We start from the raw sequence: 22,390 nt of genomic DNA, 5'->3' as shown, positions 1-22,390 counted from the left end.
TGGGGAGGAGGGGGAGGGTTATGTTTCTTTTATTCCATAAAGATCAGCTATGGCTTTCACGATCCCTTGCTTGCAGATTTAACATGGATAGCCTTGTCTGAACTTGTTCACAGCAGGTTCTCAAAAGCGTAAATCTTTCCAGAGCATTAACTCCTAATGCAAACAACAAAGTTTAAACTGTATGCTGTTGTTCTTTCAGTCCAAAATAGGGCTGAAAACAAAGCTGCAGTTTGAATTAAAAATGACCAAAAATGGGGAAGGAAATTGAATTTTCTTATATTATTTCCCAAGTTTGACATTTAATGTTTTAAAAAGCAAAATTGTGAGGCATTAGTCTTATGCACAGTGATTGGGAGAAATTCCTGTGGAATTCAGTGAACTTGCATCTTTGAGGAAACATGTTTCGGAATGTATTGTTGATTAATGTGATTCTCATTTTAACACAAAAGCCTAGATTTTCCAAAAAATGTTAAACATTTCCTGTGATTATTCCCAAAATTCTACACAGACATGACCCTACACTGGTAATTGAAACAGCAATACTCTCTACTGACATGTAAACCCCACATACACATGTTTTTTAAAGAAATAATCAGTAAATACAAAAGTACTATCTTTTGTTCATTGACAAAACAAAGCAGGAGGAAAAATCCACTTCATAATTTGCCCTAAATCATTTGCTCCCATCTTATCAGTGCAAAATTAATCCATTGGTATTTGGAATGGATAGGACTCCTAACTATTTCTTTGTTTTGCCCTTCTTAAGGCAAATACCATCTGTTTGTAAAATATTAGGCAAGTTAATATGTAAATAATTTAACCACTTTTCCAATGGAGAGCCAGTTAATAGGTGATAGTAGTGGTTTGCTCCTGCTATAAATCAGTCAAGTCTGTTTGATTACAAACATTTCTAGCTGTTTCATGTCATGACTTCTATGACGCCTTTGAGAGCAGAGATAGAATAAAAAGTGCTGATTTTGTTCAATATGCTGTCACTTTACATTTTACCTTCTCTTTAGAAATGCACCCATCCAATACAAGATGTTGAGCACTGGGGAATTCTGGAAGGAGAGTCCCAGTTTTTGAGCTCAGGGAATATTTCCGAGTAAATCCGCCCTATAAGATGGGAAAAAGACTTTACAACTTCATGCCAATAACCAGCCACAATCTTAGCATGATCAAGGTTGGCCACACCGATTTGCAAAAATCTACTGATGACTGGTCAGCATTGTGAAGTCGGAGTTATGAAGCTTGTGCTTGTTTTTGTTGTTGCTCAATGTTTTGTTTTAGTATTTTCATTCTGTATTTTTTAGAACACTATTTTTTTCATTTATTTGCATTTTAACTTTGTGATTGTACAGTTTCTACTTCGCTAACCACTTAGAGATTGTTTATATGAAGTGGCTAAGGTACCAATTCAATCATGTCTACTCAGAAGTAAGTTCCATTGGGTTCAATGGGACTTACTCCCAGGTAAGTAGGTGGTGGTGCTTTAGCACACACACACACACACACATGATTTGTCAAAATCACTTCTCAGAATAATAATCAGATCTGCCCAAGCATTTTCTGGACAGGCCACACAGCTCCTAAGTCCCCTCCCCACCTGCAAATGTTTCTCTGCCAGCACTAACAGCTAAGAGGAAAGAAGGGTGGGGGAGGGGCTACAAAAGATGAGAAACCTCGATGCTTCTTTCTGAAACACTTTCACTTTCTCCTCGCTTTCTTTTTAAGAGCGACCCTTTAAAATGTATGCATTATATTTTAATTTGCTTTTCTTTCTGCGGTATTTTTTAAAAAGACTTTGAAAATGGAAAGGACTGCCTTCAAGTCGATCCCAACTTATGGCTACCCTATGAATAGGGTTTTCATGGTAAGCAGTATCCAGAGGGGGTTTACCATTGCCTCCCTCTGAGGCTAGTCCTCCCCAGCTGGCTATGGCCTGCTCAGCTTGCCACAGCTGCACAAGCCAGCCCCTTCCTTGTCTGCAACTGCCAGCTGTGGGAGCAACTGGGCTCCTTGGGACTATGCAGCTCGCCCACAGCTACACAGCTGGCAGGGCACATAACCCCTGAGCCACTCACTGTTGGGGTGATCTTTAGCTGGCCCTTGAAACCCAGGAGACATGAGAGGGATTTGAACTCACAGACTCTGGACTCCCAGCCAGGCTCTCCTCCCCACTGTGCTATACCAGCTGTGGAATTGAAAAAAAATACTTTCCACATCAAGGAAACTTGCTCAGAATAATTTATAATATATGATTGTAAGATATGTACAGATTATTAATTCTGTAGCTTTTAAAGACTTTTTTGTTGTAAGGGGGATTTTGGTGGGATCAGTGACATGATTAGAAGTTAGAACGGAAAAGGGTGACATTCCCCATCACTGGTAATCCTATCAAAAGCTCCCTTCAGTTTCCTCGCCCCCCCACCAGATGTTGGGACATATGATCAAAATGCTTAGGGAGATCTTGAGATGAAAAATGAAATCAAGGAAACACTCAAGCAAGAAAATGTTGTAGTAATGGGTGACTTCAGCTGCCCTGACATAGACTGGCCAATATGTGTTCCAGTCTTGACAAAGACGTAAAATTTCTACATATACTAAACGACCATGCCCTAGAACAGTTGGTCATAGAATCAACCAGAGGGATGGCAACCTTGGACTTAATCTTAAGTAGCACCCAGGACCTGATGCAAGATGTACGTGTTGTTGAACTGATTGTGAGCAGTGACCATTTGTTGTTGTTATGTGCCTTCAAGTCGATTTCGACTTATGGCAACCCTATGAATCAGCAACCTCCAATAGCATCTGTTATAAACCACAGTGCTATTAAATTAAACATACATGTAAATGGCCAATTGCCAAGAAAATCCAACACTGTTACATTTGACTTCAAAAGTAGAAACATCTCCAAAATGAGAGGATTGGTAAAAGGGAAGGTGAAAAGCAAAGTCCAAAGGGTGGAATAACTCCATAAATAACTTTGGCTTTTTTTAAAAAAAAACACAATATTAAAAGCTCAACTGGAATGTATACCACAGTTAGGAAAGGTACCATCAGGGCCAAGAAGATGCCAGTGTGGTTAATGAGCAGAGTCAAAGAAGGCTTCCTTCAAAAAATGGAAATTTATCCAAATCAGGAAAATAAAAAGGAACACAAATTTTGGCCAAAAGGAAATGCAAGCAGGATGCTAAAAAAGAATTTGAGGAGCACACTACTAAAAACATAAAGACAACCAACAATTTTTTTTTAAAATGCATTAAAAGCAGAAGGCCGTCTAGGGTGGATGACAAGGGGGTTAAAGGTGTGCTAAAGCAGGATAAGGAGACTCCAGGTGAATTCTTTGCATCTGTCTTCACAGTGGAATATATAGGGCAGATCCCTGAACCTGAACTAACTTTTGCAGGAACGGAGTCTGAGGAACTGAGGCAAATTGTGGTGATGAGAGATGAAATTCCAGGGTTAATAGACAAAATAAAAACTAACAAATCACTGGATCCACATGGCATCCACCCAAGAGTTCTCAAAGAACTCAAATGTGAAATTGCTGGTCTTCTAACAAAAATGTGTTACTTGTTCCTCAGACCTGCTTTCATACCTGAGGACTGGAAAGTGGCTAATGTAATGCCAGTCTTTAAAAAGGGATCCAGGGTGGATCCTGGAAATTACAGGCTAGTTAGTTTAACCTCTGTCCTGAGAAAACTAGTGGAAAGTATTGTTAAAGATAAAATAACCAAGCATATAGAAGAGCAAGCCTTGTTGAAGCAAAACCAGCATGGCTTCTCTAGGGTAAGTCCTGTCTCACTAAACTATTAGAGTTCTTTGAGAGTGTCAACAAGCATATACGCAGAGGTGATCCAGTGTGCATAGTGTACTTGGACTTTCAAAAAGCTTTTGACAAGGTACCTCACCAAAGACTCCTAACTAAGCTTAGCAGTCATGGCATAAGAGAAGAGGTTCTCTTTTGGATCAGGAACTGGCTGGAAAAATCAGAGAGTAGGAATAAATGGACAGTTCTCTCAATTGAGGGATGTACGGCTCAGTATTGGGACCTGTGCTTTTTAACTTATTCATATACAATATAGAGTTAGGGGTGAGTAGTGAGGTGGCCAAGTTCGCAGATGATACTAAATTGTTCAGGGTTGTTAAGACAAGAAGGTATTGTGAAAAACTCCAAAAGGACATCTCCAAATGGAGCAAATGGACAGTAAAATGGAAAACGTAATTCAGTTTTAAACAAGTGTAAAGTGATGCATATTGGAGCAAACAAATCTATACTCTTGGGGTCTGAACAGGTAGCGACTCACTAGAATGAGATCTTGGGTTGTAGTGAATAGTTTGGTGAAGATGTTTACCCAGCATGTGGAAGCTGTGAAAAAGGCAAATTCCATGCTAGGGATCATTAGGAAAGGTACTGAAAATAAAAACCCCGATATCATAATGCCATATAAATCTATGGTGCGGCCACATTTGGAATGCTGTGTACAGTTCTGGTCACCTCACCTCAAAATATTGTACAGTTGGAAAAGATTCAGAAAAGGGCAACCAGAATGATCAAGGGGATGGAGCAACTCCGCTATGAGGAAAGGTTGCAGCATTTGGGGTTTTTTAGTTGAGAGAAAAGGCAAGTAAGAGGTGACATGATAGAAAAATTATGGATGGCATGGAGAAAGTGGATAGAGAAATGTTTTTCTCCCTCTCTTAAAACACTAGAACTTGTGGACATTCAATAAAGGTGAATGTTGGCAGATTCAGGACAGTCAAAAGAAAATACTTCTTCACATATTGGATAGTTATATTGCATAGGGTAAGACTATCGATGGCTACTAGCCATGATGACTATGCTCTGCCTCCATAGTCAGAGCCGGTATGCTTCTAAATTCCAGTTGCTGGAAACCACAGCAGGAGAGAGTGCTCTTCCACTCAGGTCCTGCTTGCGGGCATCCCATGGGCATCTGGTTGGCCACTGGGAGAACAGGATGCTTGTCATGGCCCCGTCAGAGGACTCCTCAGATGAGGACGACTTGGGAGTAACAGCAGCAGACCCAGGAGCAGCAGACTCAGAAGGAGACACGGAGGAGCCTCCTGAGAATCCAGCTCCTTCTGCCCCTCAGCTGCAGAGCACCCCAGATACAGCAGAGGCCCTGCAGCCAGACACAGACAGTGCACAGGATACTCCCCCCTCACCTGCAGAACGTAGACAGCAGAAGGTCAGGCAGAAGAGAGGCAGGCCTGTCTCCTTAAGGCCCAAACGCTGAGGGCTCACACCTGCTGTCAACCCTGCTCTTTATAAGGCACACCTTGGCTGCAGCTTGTTGCTGACTGCAACGTCAGGCGTGGCTTGTGTGTTCCTAGTTTCCGTGCAACCTCTTTTGGACTGACCCCTTGGCACTTGATCCCGGACCTCTACTGACCTCGCTTCTGGACTCCTGACTCGGCAAGTATGCTTCGGACAAGCCTGGCCCTTATCAGCTCCCCTCCTCCTAGACCTGGCAGATTTATGGCCAGACTGCTGGCTAAGGACTTTGCTTCCCTGCCAACCACCCAGGAATTTCCAGCCCCCACCGGCACTGCTGATGCAGTGTAGAGCTGACAATGCTAGACTAGATGGGCCACTGGCCTGATCCAGCAGGCTCTTCTTATGTTCATATAAAGAGTTGGTACCTATGTGTTGGCGACTATTGAAAGATAAATGTGTTTGGAACTCATGTTTAAGACCACACAGTTACACCATGAATCAAGATGCACATAATTTGAATAAAGACAAGACAATGCAAAATTAAACTCCAGTTTGGCCTCAGCATCACATCTTTTGTTTATTCCAATGATCACAGTTTTGAATTGGTTCTATACATGGCCAGTTTCATGATTCATGGATAATTTTCAATTAATGTTTTAGATTTTCAACAATTGTTCATTCTTTTAAAATAAAGAAAACAAGGATATAAATATAGATATTGAGGCTGCACTACATCTAAATATCAGGCTACCCAAACACAGATAAAGAGCTAAATGAAAGAAGTGATGTGTGTTCACATTCTGTATTGACATAAACATTAGATGGTTTAAAAGACTGTCATAAGTCAATATGGCTGCAGTTGAACAATTACCTATTAGCATTTGGTGGTTGTTTTTAAAAAATGATAACAAGAGCAATCTGTGAACCATTATTATGCAAGTACCCATTAAATATATATATATATAAACCTTTCAGGAAAATAAGGACAATGGGGGGCTAAGTGAGGGAGGTAGTGTGGTGTGTGAGTTTATGTCGAATGCAAAGGAAACAGTCTCATGATGAATTCATGGCTGTGTACACACCATACATTTAAAGCACATAGTTTCCCCCAAAAGATTCTGGGAATGGCAGTTTATCCCTCACAGAACTACAGTTCCTAGTCTCCTTAACACACTACTGTTCCCAGGATTCTTTGGGAGAGTCATGTGCTTTAAACATATGGTGTGTACACAGCCGTTTAGAGGCTTATGTTTCAGCTCCCTGTTTGCCATGAGTATCTTTTACTGCAAAAGTACTTGTTGGAAGCCAACTTAATGTGAGAGTCAATGACTGCAATAGTATTGGCCTAATTAATCACACAGTCTCTAATGGTGCGCTAAATGCCTTAGATAAAAGAGTGTGCTGATATTGCCGCTTTCAGAAAAAATACCAGCAGCAAACCTGTGTGCCACAGTGTAGCAAAAGAGGTTGTGGGCAGAGCTATGTACATTCTGCAATAATACAGAAGCGCAAGATTTGGTATTTAGAGGGATTGTCAGCTTTCACAGTTGGATAATGCAAGTTCACCTTCACCTTGGACAGCTCCTTCAAAGTTCAGACTAAAACATGGAGCAGATTTCACTGCCCCACTGATATGGAGTCACCAGCCACCACTGCCTGTCGAGGAGGGTGCTCCTCTTATGCTCAGTCCCCAACCTTCATTGTGTCCAGTGGGAGAGGATTGTGTTGAGTGGGGTAAAATTGCAGGGGGGTTATACCCACTTTTGTTTGAATGTAAGTAGAACTCTTCATGTGCCTCCCCATCCTTATCAGGATCCCCAATCATGTGGAGAGCTATATTCAGTATTAGTGTCCCACAGACCCACCCCACTTAACGGAGGGAAAGTTGGAGACTGAGCTTACAGGGTCAGTTGTATGGGGACATAAGGGGCAGGGCTTGCACATGTGCCCCTGCCTGCCATTCACAAATACAGTGTTTGCGTGCACAATCAAATGCCTTAGCATGACTATTGATTTCAGTCGATTTAAGAGTACCAAACTCAGTGCTAGAGTGCTTCAAGATCTCACTTAAGTCTGCAGTCCTAGGAAAATCACAAGGATGCAAGTCACATCATAAAGCATTGGTCCATCTTGATCTGTATTACCTGCCGTGAATAGCTGCAATTTTTGGAGGTTTCAAAGAAGAATCTTTTTTAGACCTACTGGAGAAGCCAGAGACAGAACCTGGTATCTGTTGCATTCAAAGGATATGCTCTGCCACTATAGCCCATACTAACACGAGTTTCACATTGAAATTCAATTGGAATTATTTCTGGATAAAGATTATTATTTATAATTGTTTCTCATATTTATAGCTTACTAGCAGCCTTTCACCCAGTCTTGCTTGGAAATTCTAAGAAACCAAAAAATGTGCTGTTTTGAAAGGTTCAGTCTGCCATCTTGATTCAAAATGGCATTCAATTATATTCAAGCATAGATGAAACCCTGTTCCTTGAACTCGGGAACCAACATGCAAACTTTGGTTTCAATATCTTAAGAGACATCCAAATGCATAGAGAATAGACAACTTTCCAAAATATATAGTAGATCTCTCAGATGATGTTCCAGAACAGCAAAACAACTAAACAGCAAAATGTATCATAAAACAACAATCAATCAGTTAAACAAGCATGACAGGATCATCTCAGCAGGCATTAAACCAGGGGTGGGCACCTTTTTTCTGTCCCTGAGGAGCTGCACGCTGACTGTAGGTGGGGCCTGTAACCAGCAGTAGGTGAGGTCAAAGCCAAATGTGGGTGGGATTACTCTCTCTCTCTTTCTGTCTTTCTGGCTCCACAAGCTAGAGGGAGCCCCAGCTGACGAAGCGTCAAGGCCCCAGCTGACAAAGCGTCAAGGCGAGTTAAGCAGCAGAGCGAAAAGAGGGTAAGTAGCTCCCATTTATTCCATTATTAAATTGAAGTAAAACAGCTCAGAGCAATAAGTAATAAGGGCAGCCCAAGGTCACCCTGAGCTAGGAGCCAAATCCTGAAAGAACCTATATCTTAGGAGACAGATCCTAGGAGAAGGAAGCCCATAGAAAGCTAGTTTTCAACACCACCCTAGCAGGAAAGCTTCAGGGGACACTGTAAACAAGGCTAAATTCCAGTCGGAGAGAAGGGGGGAAAGGAAACTCCACCGACACATACAGAGAGAGAGTCAGCTCAGTCCTTGCTAAAAAGGGCAGCTTCAGCCTTCCTGAAACACAACCACAAGCTCTGTTTCCCTAGGTTAAAGAAAGGTCAGGCTGTTCTAGGTGGGAAAACAACAAACACAAAAGACTTGCCTGGAAGGCGCAGCCCCTTGATTAGATTAAAAGCAGCCAAAAGCTTAAACAGCCCCGCCCTTCGCTCAGGAAGGAAGGAAGCCTGAGAGAATACTAAAGAGTTAAGCCCCAGCTGATAGCCATCAGCATCAAGTAACACATCATTGGCTGGCAGCAGTAGCTGGGAGGAACCAGCCACACATATAAAGTCAGAGCACCCTAGCGAGGGAGCCTGCTCCACGAGCTAGAGGGAGCCCCAGCTGACAAAGCGTCAAGGCGAGTTAAGCAGCAGAGCGAGTTCGGCAGCAGGGCAAGGAGGCCAGGGCCCCCCACTCTGCCCGTCTGTTCCCTGACCTCAACTAAACCGCAGTCTCCAACCCATTGACGTAATAAACCTTAAACAAAACTATGCAGGTAAGAAGCCAGCAGGGGTGTGGGGGCTTTCCAGTGTTTTGCACCGCCTGCAGCATGTACGACTATCTGCCTGTTGGACAGAAGTTGTGGGTGTGCTCTCGGTGCAATGAGCTCCTGGCTCTCCGGGAACGACTTCATTTCCTTGAGGCCAAGGTGGCGGACCTGGAAAAGCTGAGAGAGGCAGAGAGGTGTGTGGAGGAGGCCTTCAGGGACGTTATAGCTGTGTCCCACTCCAACGATGATAGCTCTCCTGCTATCATGGACAACGATGGTCTCGGGGAAGGAGAGCATCCAGCTGAGGAAGAGGGAAACGATCCCTTAGAAGGGACCCATTCCTTGGGGGATGAGCAGCTATCCTCTCGTGCTGAGGATATATCTCCAGGGGCTGGAGGGATCCTTGTAGTGGGTGATTCGATCATTAGGAACATAGACAGTGGGGTGTGTGATGGGCGTGTAGACCGCAAGGTGTTTTGCCTGCCTGGTGCGAAGGTTGCGGATATCGCCCGTCGTTTAGATAGTTTGGTAGACAGTGCTGGGAAGGAGTCAGTGGTCGTGGTGCACGTTGGCACCAACGACATGGGGAAATGCAGCCGTGAGGTCCTGGAAGCAAAATTTAGGTTGCTAGGTAGGATGCTGAAAGCCAGGACCTCCAAGGTGGCTTTCTCTGAAATGCTACCGGTTCCACGCGCAGGACCAGCCAGACAGGCCCAGCTTCGCAGTCTCAATGCGTGGGTGAGACGATGGTGTCGGGTGGAAGGGTTCGGATTTGTTAGGCACTGGGGAACATTTTGGGACAAGCCAGGCCTGTACAAAAGGGACGGGCTCCACTTGAACCAGAATGGAACCAGACTGCTGGCACTTAAAATTAAAAAGGTAGCAGAGCAGCTTTTAAACTGACTGAGGGAGGAAACCCGACAGGAGCTGAGAAAGGTCCGGTTCGGAATAAACCTCCCCCCTGGGATAAAAACCAAAGAAATGATGAAATTTTAAAAGGGGTAGGCCTAGAAGTAGGCATTGTGAGAGCAGGGGCACAGCATATAAATTCAGAAGAGCAAAATTACCACAGGCCTAACCACAAGTGCCAAAGACACTTGAAGAGAGACACTGCTTACAAGTGCCTGTACGCTAATGCTAGGAGCCTCCGAACCAAGATGGGAGAACTGGAGTGCTTGGTCTTAGAGAAGAGCATTGATATAGTGAGCATAACCGAGACCTGGTGGAATGGAGAAAACCAGTGGGATACGGTTATCCCTGGATATAAACTATATTGGAAGGACAGCGAAGGACGTATTGGTGGCGGAGTCGCTCTATACGTGAAAGAAGGCATTGAATCCAGCAAGCTCGAAACCCCAAAAGAGGCAGACTCCTCCACAGAATCGTTGTGGGTGGTGATACCGTGCCCCAGGAGGGACTTAATACTGGGAACGATCTATCGTCCCCCTGATCAAAGTGCTCAGGGAGACCTTGAGATGAGATATGAAATTGAGGAAGCATCCAAACTAGGAAATGTGGTAGTAATGGGTGACTTCAACTACCCGGACATAGACTGGCTGCATATGTGTTCCAGTCATGACAAAGAAGCAAAGTTTCTAGATATTCTAAATGACTATTCCCTAGACCAGTTGGTCATGGAACCGACCAGAGGGACGGCAACCCTGGACTTAATCCTCAGTGGGGACCGGGACCTGGTGCGAGATGTAAGTGTTGTTGAACCGATTGGGAGCAGTGACCACAGTGCTATTAAATTAAACATACATGTAACTGGCCAATTGCCAAGAAAATCCAACACGGTCACATTTGACTTCAAAAGAGGAAACTTCACAAAAATGAGGGGATTGGTAAAAAGAAAGCTGAAAAACAAAGTCCAGAGGGTCACATCACTCGAAAATGCTTGGAAGTTGTTTAAAAACACTATATTAGAAGCTCAACTGGAGTGCATACCGCAGATCAGAAAAGGTACCGCCAGGGCCAAGAAGATGCCAGCATGGTTAACGAGCAAAGTCAAGGAAGCTCTTAGAGGCAAAAAGTCTTCCTTCAGAAAATGGAAGTCTTGTCCAAATGAAGAAAATAAAAAAGAACACAAACTCTGGCAAAAGAAATGCAAGAAGACAATAAGGGATGCTAAAAAAGAATTTGAGGAGCACATTGCTAAGAACATAAAAACCAACAACAAAAAATTCTATAAATACATTCAAAGCAGAAGACCATCTAGGGAGACAATTGGACCCTTGGATGATAAGGGAGTCAAAGGTGTACTAAAGAACGATAAGGAGATTGCAGAGAAGCTAAATAAATTCTTTGCAGCTGTCTTCACAGTGGAAGATATAGGGCAGATCCCTGAACCTGAACTAACATTTGCAGGAAGGGATTCTGAGGAACTAAGACAAATAGTGGTAACGAGAGAGGAAGTTCTAAGCTTAATGGACAATATAAAAACTGACAAATCACCGGGCCCGGATGGCATCCACCCGAGAGTTCTCAAAGAACTCAAAGGTGAAATTGCTGATCTGCTAACTAAAATATGTAACTTGTCCCTCGGGTCCTCCTCCGTGCCTGAGGACTGGAAAGTGGCAAATGTAACGCCAATCTTCAAAAAGGGATCCAGAGGGGATCCCGGAAATTACAGGCCAGTTAGCTTAACTTCTGTCCCTGGAAAACTGGTAGAAAGTATGATTAAAGCTAGATTAACTAAGCACATAGAAGAACAAGCCTTGCTGAAGCAGAGCCAGCATGGCTTCTGCAAGGGAAAGTCCTGTCTCAGTAACCTATTAGAATTCTTTGAGAGTGTCAACAAGCATATAGATAGAGGTGATCCAGTGGACATAGTGTACTTAGACTTTCAAAAAGCGTTTGACAAGGTACCTCACCAAAGGCTTCTGAGGAAGCTTAGCAGTCATGGAATAAGAGGAGAGGTCCTCTTGTGGATAAGGAATTGGTTAAGAAGCAGAAAGCAGAGAGTAGGAATAAACGGACAGTTCTCCCAATGGAGGGCTGTAGAAAGTGGAGTCCCTCAAGGATCGGTATTGGGACCTGTACTTTTCAACTTGTTCATTAATGACCTAGAATTAGGAGTGAGCAGTGAAGTGGCCAAGTTTGCTGACGACACTAAATTGTTCAGGGTTGTTAAAACAAAAAGGGATTGCGAAGAGCTCCAAAAAGACCTCTCCAAACTGAGTGAATGGGCGGGAAAATGGCAAATGCAATTCAATATAAACAAGTGTAAAATTATGCATATTGGAGCAAAAAATCTTAATTTCACATATACGCTCATGGGGTCTGAACTGGCGGTGACCGACCAGGAGAGAGACCTCGGGGTTGTAGTGGACAGCACGATGAAAATGTCGACCCAGTGTGCGGCAGCTGTGAAAAAGGCAAATTCCATGCTAGGGATAATTAGGAAAGGTATTGAAAATAAAACAGCCGATATCATAATGCCGTTGTATAAATCTATGGTGCGGCCGCATTTGGAATACTGTCTACAGTTCTGGTCGCCTCATCTCAAAAAGGATATTCTTGAGTTGGAAAAGGTTCAGAAGAGGGCAACCAGAATGATCAAGGGGATGGAGCGACTCCCTTACGAGGAAAGGTTGCAGCATTTGGGGCTTTTTAGTTTAGAGAAAAGGCGGGTCAGAGGAGACATGATAGAAGTGTATAAAATTATGCATGGCATTGAGAAAGTGGATAGAGAAAAGTTCTTCTCCCTCTCTCATAATACTAGAACTCGTGGACATTCAAAGAAGCTGAATGTTGGAAGATTCAGGACAGACAAAAGGAAGTACTTCTTTACTCAGCGCATAGTTAAACTATGGAACTTGCTCCCACAAGATGCAGTAATGGCCACCAGCTTGGACGGCTTTAAAAGAAGATTAGACAAATTCATGGAGGACAGGGCTATCAATGGCTACTAGCCATGATGGCTGTGCTGTGCCACCCTAGTCAGAGGCAGCATGCTTCTGAAAACCAGTTGCCGGAAGCCTCAGGAGGGGAGAGTGTTCTTGCACTCAGGTCCTGCTTGCGGGCTTCCCCCAGGCACCAGATTGGCCACTGTGAGAACAGGATGCTGGACTAGATGGGCCACTGGCCTGATCCAGCAGGCTCTTCTTATGTTCTTATGTTCTTATGATATCCCCATCCTCTCTCTCCATTCCTGTCCAGCAAATTACCAGGAAAAGGACAGATCACTTGCCAGTGATCTCAACTATTTGCTTACAGAGGACATTTGAAATTAGATTGCAGATCACTGACTTCTGCATTAAACCATAAAAATCTCTATTTTAGATTCATTCCCCCTTCTGGATCAAAAGAATGCATTTTCCAGTTTTCAAAAGGTGTATAAAGACATGACCGGGACTTCATGGGATTTCGCTGCACAAATTTCAAAGACTGTTGTTCCCACCATTACAAATGCATTCATACCTAACGGATCGAAGAAAACAGAAGACATACTACTCACCTCATTCTTCAACTTGCTTCCAGAAAACCTTTGAAAACCAAGATACTTCATTTTTATATTAGGAAGTAATATTTAGGAAATGTTGATAAATGTACTAGTAATACAGTAATATTTATATATAAAGAGAGAGAGAGAGAGAGAGAGAGATTGTTAACATTCTTAAAAATAAAATGCAGATCATCTGCCTGATTTCTCTGATTTGGGAAAGTGAGAGGGCTGGAGGGAGAAGAAAGAAAACATGGAAATCCAAGGGGTAAAATGATGAGTGAGAGGGAAGGTTAGGGGAAAATATGCCAAAAAAATAACAATGTCTATATAGAGCTGAATGTGTGCTGGACTTTGCAGGGCAAGCAGAAGTAATTGTGGGAAGCTAGTTGTGTTTCACAATGGACAAAATGAAAGCTTGTGGTTTTTTCAGGGGGCGGGGCAACACCCATTTACATTTGTTCTTTTTTAAAAAAAAATTAAGTGATCTTGTACAAGAATTATATTTAGCTACACCTAAATTCAGATGAAGTGGTTGTATGCAAGACCTCTCTCTCTCTCTCTTTTTTAAAAAAAGTCCTACTGTCTGCCCTGCAACGACAGTCTCCAAAGTTATCTTCTAGATGTATTGGGCACTGGAGAGAATATCTCCTCTGAACTGGGTTGCTGAAATTCTGGTGCCGCCTTCAGTATGCAGCAGTTGGTTGAAACATACACACTCATATTGTTTGGGCTGCCAAAAATAAAATAGCTATACTGTGCTCAAGTGAAGAGGAAGGAGAAGTAGCAGTATAGTGATAGAGACTGAAACATCACCACACATATGACAAACCACCCACCAAAACCAATGTGCAAGCTAACGTCCATGCTGGTGGTGACTGTGGATTATTGAGGGCTACTTTTCCTATTTTCTGTTTAACAGATTTTCTGCATTCAGTGGAAATCTGGATTAAATGTAAAAAGACAGACAGACAGACAGACAGAAAGATCTGGCATTTTGATGACAGCACCACCATACTGTGCATGAGCAGCATGGATTCCACAATAAACCTCTATCTTGAAACACCCTAACTCAGTCCCAGAATGGCTAATCACATTATTTTTTCAGTGGAGTCAGTAGTAGCTAGCAGCAAACAAAGACATTTGCCTGAACACACAAATGTTCAAAGTGTAGACGGGGCAGGAGCTTCGACACAAGCCACATCCTCAATGTCCTCACACATATTGCATCCTCCATAGCTTCTGTCCTTTACATATTGTTCAGGGAAGGTCTTCAGGGAGCGTCATCTCCATGTCATCTCTATATCATATTCATCAACAAGCCTTCTAAGTAGAGACCTTATCCCAGTCTGCATCTGTGTTGGAATTGTTTTTAAACATGTTTTTAAGGAGATTTTAAAGATGTTTTGTTTTAACTCCCCTGCCCCTGTCCACACTTCGAGTATCTGCATGTTCAGGTGAATGCCTCAAAAGTATAGTAATCAAGTGATGAAAAATCAAACGTATGTTCATGTGTGAACTAGCCCTAAGTGAAATTGTTCTCTGAACATCATCCAACAATATCTCAGCTATATTTCAAAAGTTCTTATTATCATACCTTGTCAAACCTTTTCCCGAATACACAGAGTGATAGTATGCACTGCTTTCTTTAATCCCAATTCCATAATAGTGATATCTGTAAGGGGAGGGGAGGAACCCAACAAATTATTTAAACATGCTATTAAACCAGAATGTTTTATTTCTTTATTATTCATTATATAGTCATGTTTCAGTAATCCTGTCCCACAAGATAATCCATAGGAAATTTTTTTGCCATTACATTTTTAAAAGTCAGGATTCAGACTAAAGGCTATGACTTGCCAATGCGATGAACGACCCCAAAACATTGTGCAATAAGAGATTTACCCAAGTTCTGGAGAAAGGAGTACTTGTCTTTCCCTAAGGCCCATAAGCAAATGCAAGCAAAACTAGAGAGTAGTTTCTATCATGGTGGTCATTTTGTTAGGAGGAATCAACATTTAAAACAGGAATCCAGGTGTGTGAAAACTGCTGCCCTATATGGTGAACCACCAAGCTACCAATTAGAGTACTTCATGGGCAATAAAGATTATTTTGAATCTACCCATCCAGAGTGACCACTGGCTCACTCACCTAGCAGAACAATAAAAACTTTCTGTTCAGACTGAGATGCTGAAGTGACAACTATAGTCTGTAGTCTAACTGGGCAAAATACTCAAGACAATGGTGGTGGTGGTTCATCTCCAGGAGCCTTTGGATGATTTAGTGGATTCTTTAGATCCATTTCAGTCTAGACTTATGTCTGCGTTTGACACCAAAATAGCCTTGGCTGCCCTCATGGATGACTTCTATTGGAACACAGGCAGAGAGGTTGTGGTCCTTGACATTTCAGCAACTTTTGATAGCATAAACTAAGCAGAAACCATAGGGTTGTAGACCCACTGAAATTAATGAACCTGTTAGTCATTTCCAGGAACTTCAACTGGTCTATTTTGAGGAAGACCATAATTTCTTGCTGGTCCATCCCTGTCGATTGGGAGCACAGTGAGTCCACTCCTACATGCAGCGTCATTTTCAGAAAGTAGAGGGGGGGTCCTGTTCATCCACATGGTACTTGTGCTGTGAGGTACCACAAGAGTCTATCTTATCCCAGTGGGTTTATGAAGCTACGGGGTGAGATCATCAGAGAGTTTGGAGTAAACTGATGACACCCAGCTCTATTTCTCACTGCCATATGAGTCAGGAGAGGGTGTGCAAATGATGAATTGATGTCTGGATTTTGTAATGATCAAGGGCCAATAAAATCTAGTTGAATCTTGACACGATGGATGCACTGTGGGTAAGTGGTCCTTTTGTCTGGGAAATAGTTGTACAGCCACTTCTAGATGGGATTTCATCTCTCCCAAAAGGATATGTAGCTTGGGTGTAACTCTTTGATCCAGCATTGTCTCTTGAGGTGTGGCTACAGTGATCCATGTACTAGTAAGCTCCCAGTTGGATTACTGTAATGCAGTGCACATACATGGGATTGCCCTTAAAGAGAAGCCAGAAGCTGCAACTAGTGCAGAATGTGGTGACCAGAATTTTAATTGGCACAGCCAATTGGAATCATATTACCCCTATTCTAAAAGAGCTACACTGGTTATGCATTCACTTCATATCTCCAGTGTTCTATATTCTGCAGCTTTCCCAGATGCCTGCACTTGCTGAAATCCCCATGGCATCCTCAGCTAGGCTTTCCTGTAAGAACAGGATGGTGAGGAGGCTGCCCTCTGTTTGACTGACAAGTATTCAGTGTTGTTTTGTCTTATTTTCAGTTTTAGATAAATTAGTGTTGGAATACTTTTTTTAAAGTGTTAAAGGAAGGACTTTCTTTAAAAACAAAACCAGCAAGCCCACCAAGTTCAGGTGCTCGGAGGTCAGCCTCCCCAGCTTCTCATGCATCAATTAACACTCACGGGAAGACATCATTTTCAGTAATTTTCAAATCAGGAAACACAGGCAGCAGGGCAAGCCACAGAATTGTTTAATGGAAAGGAAACACACATACCATTCTCGGCCACCTCACAATAAGAAGCACAACCCCATATCCCCACCAAAATTCTAGAGAAATTTTCAAGTATCCTGAGAATTATGCAGAAAAAATGGAAGCCTCTTTCACAGAAGAGAATGTTTCAGCAATTGGAGGCACTAGTTTTGGCACAGCACTAGTAAGCAACAAGGGAGAGAACCTTCCCTATGGTGATGTCATGACTGGGGAATGCCCTCCCCATAGAGGTATGACTGGTGTTGACACTGCTTTTGGCAACAGAAAGAAAGCTTTTTATTTGGCCAGGCATTTTCGGCGTTCAACAAGCCTTCTAAGTGGAGTTCTTTATCCCACTTGGTAGCTGTATTGGACCTGAACTGACTTTATATATGTGCTGTTGTTATTTTAATCTCTCTCTCTCTCTCTCTCTCTCTCTCTCTCTGTGTGTGTGTGTGTGTGTGAGAGAGAGAGAGAGAGAGAGAGAGAGAGAGAGTGAGCGCAGAGATTTTACTTATGTGAGAAAATGATATATACACATATATATATACACATATATGTGCAATAATAAGCTTAAAACCAATGATGACAAACAAACCAATTAAAAGAATGAATACAACACAATCTTGCCGCCCTGGGCTCCTGCTGGGAGGAAGGGTGGGATATAAATCAAATAATAATTAAATAAATAAAACCTAACAGATCAGCAGAAATAAAGGCAGGTCTTGCAAGACCTGCCACATGAAAAGAAGCCATTGATACCTAAAGCCCTTCAGATTAAGGGCCAAAAACCTCTCTGTGTGTGTAGTTTATATTTTGTATAAAACATATACGACACAATTGTTTATTTTTCTGGATGCAATTGTCTTAACTTCGGGAGGAAGGGTATGATATAAATTCAGTAAGTAAATAAATAAAGTAATCAATAATATATGTAACTGTTTTTGTATGTTATTATATCATCAGTCACTTCAGGATGCCTCATGGGAAGAGAGTCATAAATGAAATAAATAAATAATCATAAGCATTGGTTATCCTGTTGGCATGCTCTATTGTTTTAACTGCTCTTTTAAACTGTTTTTATTGATTGCAGTTCTGTAGTGTTGAGGTGTTACATTTTAATATAACTATTGTATACTACCCTGGTATCCAGAAGGATGAAGGGCAGTTTTTAAAAATATTTCAACAAATGATTTTTAAATAAATAAAGTTACTGGTTTTGGCTTGGCTTCCTGCTCTCACTCCTGGCTACCAAATCCCAGGCTATGTCTTCTAGCTCCTGTTTGACTACCGTTAGTGCCCATAGGTCAGCCACAACATACGGGAATATTCCCCTCTATCATGTCTGGTCCAGCTTATTTTTTACCTTTCCCAAGCCCAGCTGCCAACAACCAAAGATAACAAGCAGAGGGTGGGGAAATGAATGATGTTTTAACATTAGGACATTAGGGAATAGGAGGATGGGCTAGGCACACAGCTTCCACTTTGGGTAACAGCTCCATGGTTATCCTGCTATCTAGTATGGCCCTAAGAACCTGCCTTACTGAGTCAGTCCTCAGATCTTAGGAAGCTGCTTCATACCAGGCCAGGCATTTTGTCCAACTAGTTTGGTACTGGCAAGGCTCTCCAAGGTGTCAGGCAAAGATCTTTCACATCACCTCCTACTTTGTCATTTTATTAAACTGCAAAGGCCAGATCTGAGACTGGAACTTTCTGCAAGCAAAGCATGCGCTCAGCCACTGAGCTGTGGTCCCTTGCATTCATCCCTCTAGCACAGTAGTCTTTGCTGAAACTGAAAGTGTCTCTTTAGGGTCTCTCAAACAATTTTTCTGCACTCTGCTACTTAGATCCTTGAACATCATGGACTGAACCTGTAGGCTGTGGCTCCTGCTTAGCTATGGCTCGAGGAACCTGGTGTACTTTGACTTTAAAATAAACTTTTAATCAAGTCCCTCACTAAAGCAAGCTTAGCACTCATGGAATAAAAGGACAGGCCCTCTTTAGATCAGTAACTTGTTAAATAGGAGGAAAGCAGAGAGCAGGACGAAACTGAGTGTTTTCACCACAGAAGGCTGTAAGAAGTCCCCCAAAGATATGTATCAGGACTGGTGGTTTTAAACTTGTTCATAAGTGGTTTGGAGTTAGAGATGACCGGTGAGGTGGCCAGATTGGCTGATGACACAACATTGTTCAGGGATGATAAAAACAAAACGGGACTGAGAAGAGCTTCAAAAGCAAGGAAAGCCAGCAAGGTGCTCTCCACATTTTTTCTACTACAATTATTAACATCCCTGATGACTAGCAATGCTGGTTGGGGCTGATGGGAGTTGTAGCCCAAACCTTCTGGAGGGTACCATGCTGGCTACCGCTGTCCGAAAGAATCTCTCCAAACTGAGCAAACAGGTTTCAAAATGGCAAATGCAGTTCAACGTGAGGAGGTATACCTTGGGACAACAAATCCTAAGTTCACATGTGCGGACTGCATACAAAAATGTGTTTATTATGAGAAAGTCACACCAAAATGACACATTTTTATAGGGATTTATTTTTAAAAAAATGCAAATTGCTTCAGAAATGTGAAGAACTGGAGATTAAAAGTACTTAAGATGGAAAAAGGGAGAAACTGAGGGAAGCTTTGCATGCAGAAGGGCTCGTGTTCAATCCCTGACATCTCCAGTTAAAGACGTCAGGAGCAAGTAATCGGAAAGACCACTGCCAGAGACCCAGGGAGCTGGTGAACGGCTGCCAGATGATTTGTCAGCTTTTCTTTTAACATCTGGAAATGTCCCTTTTTATATGAAAACTGAAGAACTTCATTAGCCAAAGTACCCATAGATTAGGTTTTTATAACATTCTGTGTTGGAATATGTAAGGTTAAGTTTACTGTTTGTGCCTTCTGATGAGAAAGGGAATGACCTCAGAAGGATCCTGTCACTGCAAGCAGATATACCACTGAAGTCAGCAAGTCATTTGAAATTAACATTTGAATCAGGTTAAAGTGCTAGTGACATTTTAACTATTTAATGCTTCAGTTGTAAAGCCCATGTCATTGGAAGGAAAGTCCAGCTCACACTTTGGATCCTAATATATGTCCACTGGAGTGAGCTCCAGTTAAGCCTTTATGAAGATGCACCTGTTTACACATGCATTACCTTGATCTCTCACCCTGAGGCTCCTGTTTTAATTGCTGTGTTGTTTTAATGCAGATGTGGCCTCCCAGATGTTGTGGGACTACAACTCCCTTCATTATCATCCCTGACCATCGACCATGCAGACTGGGGCTGATGAGAGCTGGAGTTCAATATTATCTGGAGGACCACAAGTTCCTCCTGTTTTAACGGATTGTTTTACTGTGTATTGTAATTATAGATGTTTATATGTTAATATCTGTGTAACTTTTTTATACTTTTTAAACTACTTGGAAACCACTTTTTGGCATAATAATAATAATAATAATAATACCCACCACACCTTTTTTGTGACAGGCAGATGTTACATATAGGGCCTATTTGCTTATGCATTTGCCTATGGCTATACCACCTGAAAGCACCTAATCTCATCTGATCTCAGACGTTTATGCATTTATATGCATAGCCCTTTCACTGGATCTCACTGAAGGCACCATATATGGTAACAGAGGGCTTGCCTCTATGCTCTGCTTCACTGTTCACTTCAACCTTGGGTCTCCAGATGTTGTTGGACTACAATTCCCATCATCCCTGACCACTGGCTAAGCTGGCTGGGGATGATGGGGGTTGGAGCCATAGAATCATAGAATAGTAGAGTTGGAAGGGGCCTATAAGGCCATCAAGTCCAACCCCCTGTGCAATGCAGGAATCCAAATCAAAGCATTCCCGACACATGGCTGTCCAGCTGCCTCTTGAATGCCTCCAGTGTCAGAGAGCCCACTACCTTTCTAGCTAATTGGTTCCATTGTCATGGCTCTAATAGTTAGGAAGTTTTTCCTGATGTCCAGTCAAAATCTGGCTTCCGCAACTTGAGCCCATTATTCTGTGTCCTGCACTCTGGGATGATCGAAGAGAGATCCCGGCCCTCCTTTGTGTGATAACCTTTAATGTACTTGAAGAGTGCTATCATATCTCCCCTCAGTCTGCTCTTTTCCAGGCTAAACATGCCCAGTTCTTTCAGTCTCTCCTCATAGGACTTTGTTTCCAGTCCCCTGATCATCCTTGTTGCCCTCCTCTGAACCTGTTCCAGTTTGTCTGCATCCTTCTTGAAGTGCGGAGACCAGAACTGGATGCAGTACTCAAGATGAGGCCTAACCAGCGCTGAATAGAGGGGAACTAGTACTTCACATGATTTGGAAACTATACTTCTGTTAATGCAGCCTAATATAGCATTTGCCTTTTTTGCAGCCACATTGCACTGTTGGCTCATATTCAGCTTGTGTTCAACGACAATTCCAAGATCCTTCTCACATGTCGTATGAGCCAAGTATTCCCCATCTTATAATTGTGCATTTGGTTTCTTTTTCCTAAGTGTAGAACTTTGCATTTCTCCCTGTTGAATTTCATTCTGTTGTTTTCAGCCCAGTGCTCCAGCTTATCAAGGTCCCTTTGAATTTTGTTTCTGGCTTCCATGGTATTAGTTGTGCCCCCCAATTTTGTATCATCTGCAAATTTGATAAGCGTGCTCTCTACCTCCTCATTCAAGTCATTAATGGAGCAAGCCCTGTGGTACCCCACTCGTTTCTTCTGCCCAGTTTGAGAAGGAACCATTGATATGCACTCTTTGAGTACGATTCTGGAGCCAACTGTGGATCCACCTGATAGTTGTTCCATCCAGCCCACATTTAGCTAGCTTTCTAATCAGAATATCATGGGGCACTTTGTCCAAAGCTTTGCTGAAGTCGAGATATATTGTGTCCATAGCATTCCCACAGTTTACCAGGGCGGTTACCCGATCAAAAAATGAGATAAGATTAGTTTGGCAGGATTTGTTCTTCATAAATCCATGTTGGCTCCTAGTAGTCACTGCATTGTTTTCAAGGTGCTTACAGATTGATTGCTTTATAATCTGCTCTAGAGTTTTTCCAGGGATTGATGTTAGGCTGACTGGTCTGTTGTTCCCCAGTTCCTCCTTTTTGCCCTTTTTGAAGATAGGGACAACATTAGCTCTCCTCCAGTAATCCGGCACTTCACTAGCTCTCCACGATTTCGCAAAGATAATAAACAGCGGTTCTGAGAGTTCTTCAGCCTGTTCCTTCAATACTCCAGGATACAGTTTATCGGGCCCTGCCGATTTGAACTCGTTCAAAGTGAGTAGGTATTCCTTGACTGTTTGTCTATCAATCTCAAGCTCCAATCCTGCCCCTTCTACTTTGTGTTTCCCGGGAGGGTCATAGACCCTTTTTTGGGAGAAGACTGAGTCCAACAACATCTAGGAACCCAAGGTTGAAGAACACTATTCCACCAAATGTAGGGCTTCATG

General features: G+C 42.6%; 1 protein-coding gene across 1 annotated transcript in view; it reads right to left on the bottom strand.

Moving 5' to 3' along the window:
- The window catches only part of RFX6 (regulatory factor X6), a 78,356-nt gene that overhangs the window by 24,489 nt on the left and 31,477 nt on the right, over positions 1-22,390 (bottom strand). Inside the window, exons 6-8 of the mRNA XM_061626306.1 lie at positions 14,993-15,070; positions 13,411-13,438; positions 1,009-1,116 (exon numbers count right to left, since the gene is read on the bottom strand). Coding sequence (XP_061482290.1) covers positions 1,009-1,116; positions 13,411-13,438; positions 14,993-15,070 — 214 coding nt within the window. The remainder of the gene's footprint in view (positions 1-1,008; positions 1,117-13,410; positions 13,439-14,992; positions 15,071-22,390) is intronic.

This window comes from Rhineura floridana, chromosome 4 (genome assembly GCF_030035675.1).
Source record: "Rhineura floridana isolate rRhiFlo1 chromosome 4, rRhiFlo1.hap2, whole genome shotgun sequence".
NCBI classification, from domain to species: Eukaryota; Metazoa; Chordata; class Lepidosauria; order Squamata; family Rhineuridae; genus Rhineura; species Rhineura floridana.
Note: the sequence above shows the minus strand (reverse complement) of the source record. Positions and strands in the feature narration are given on the sequence as shown.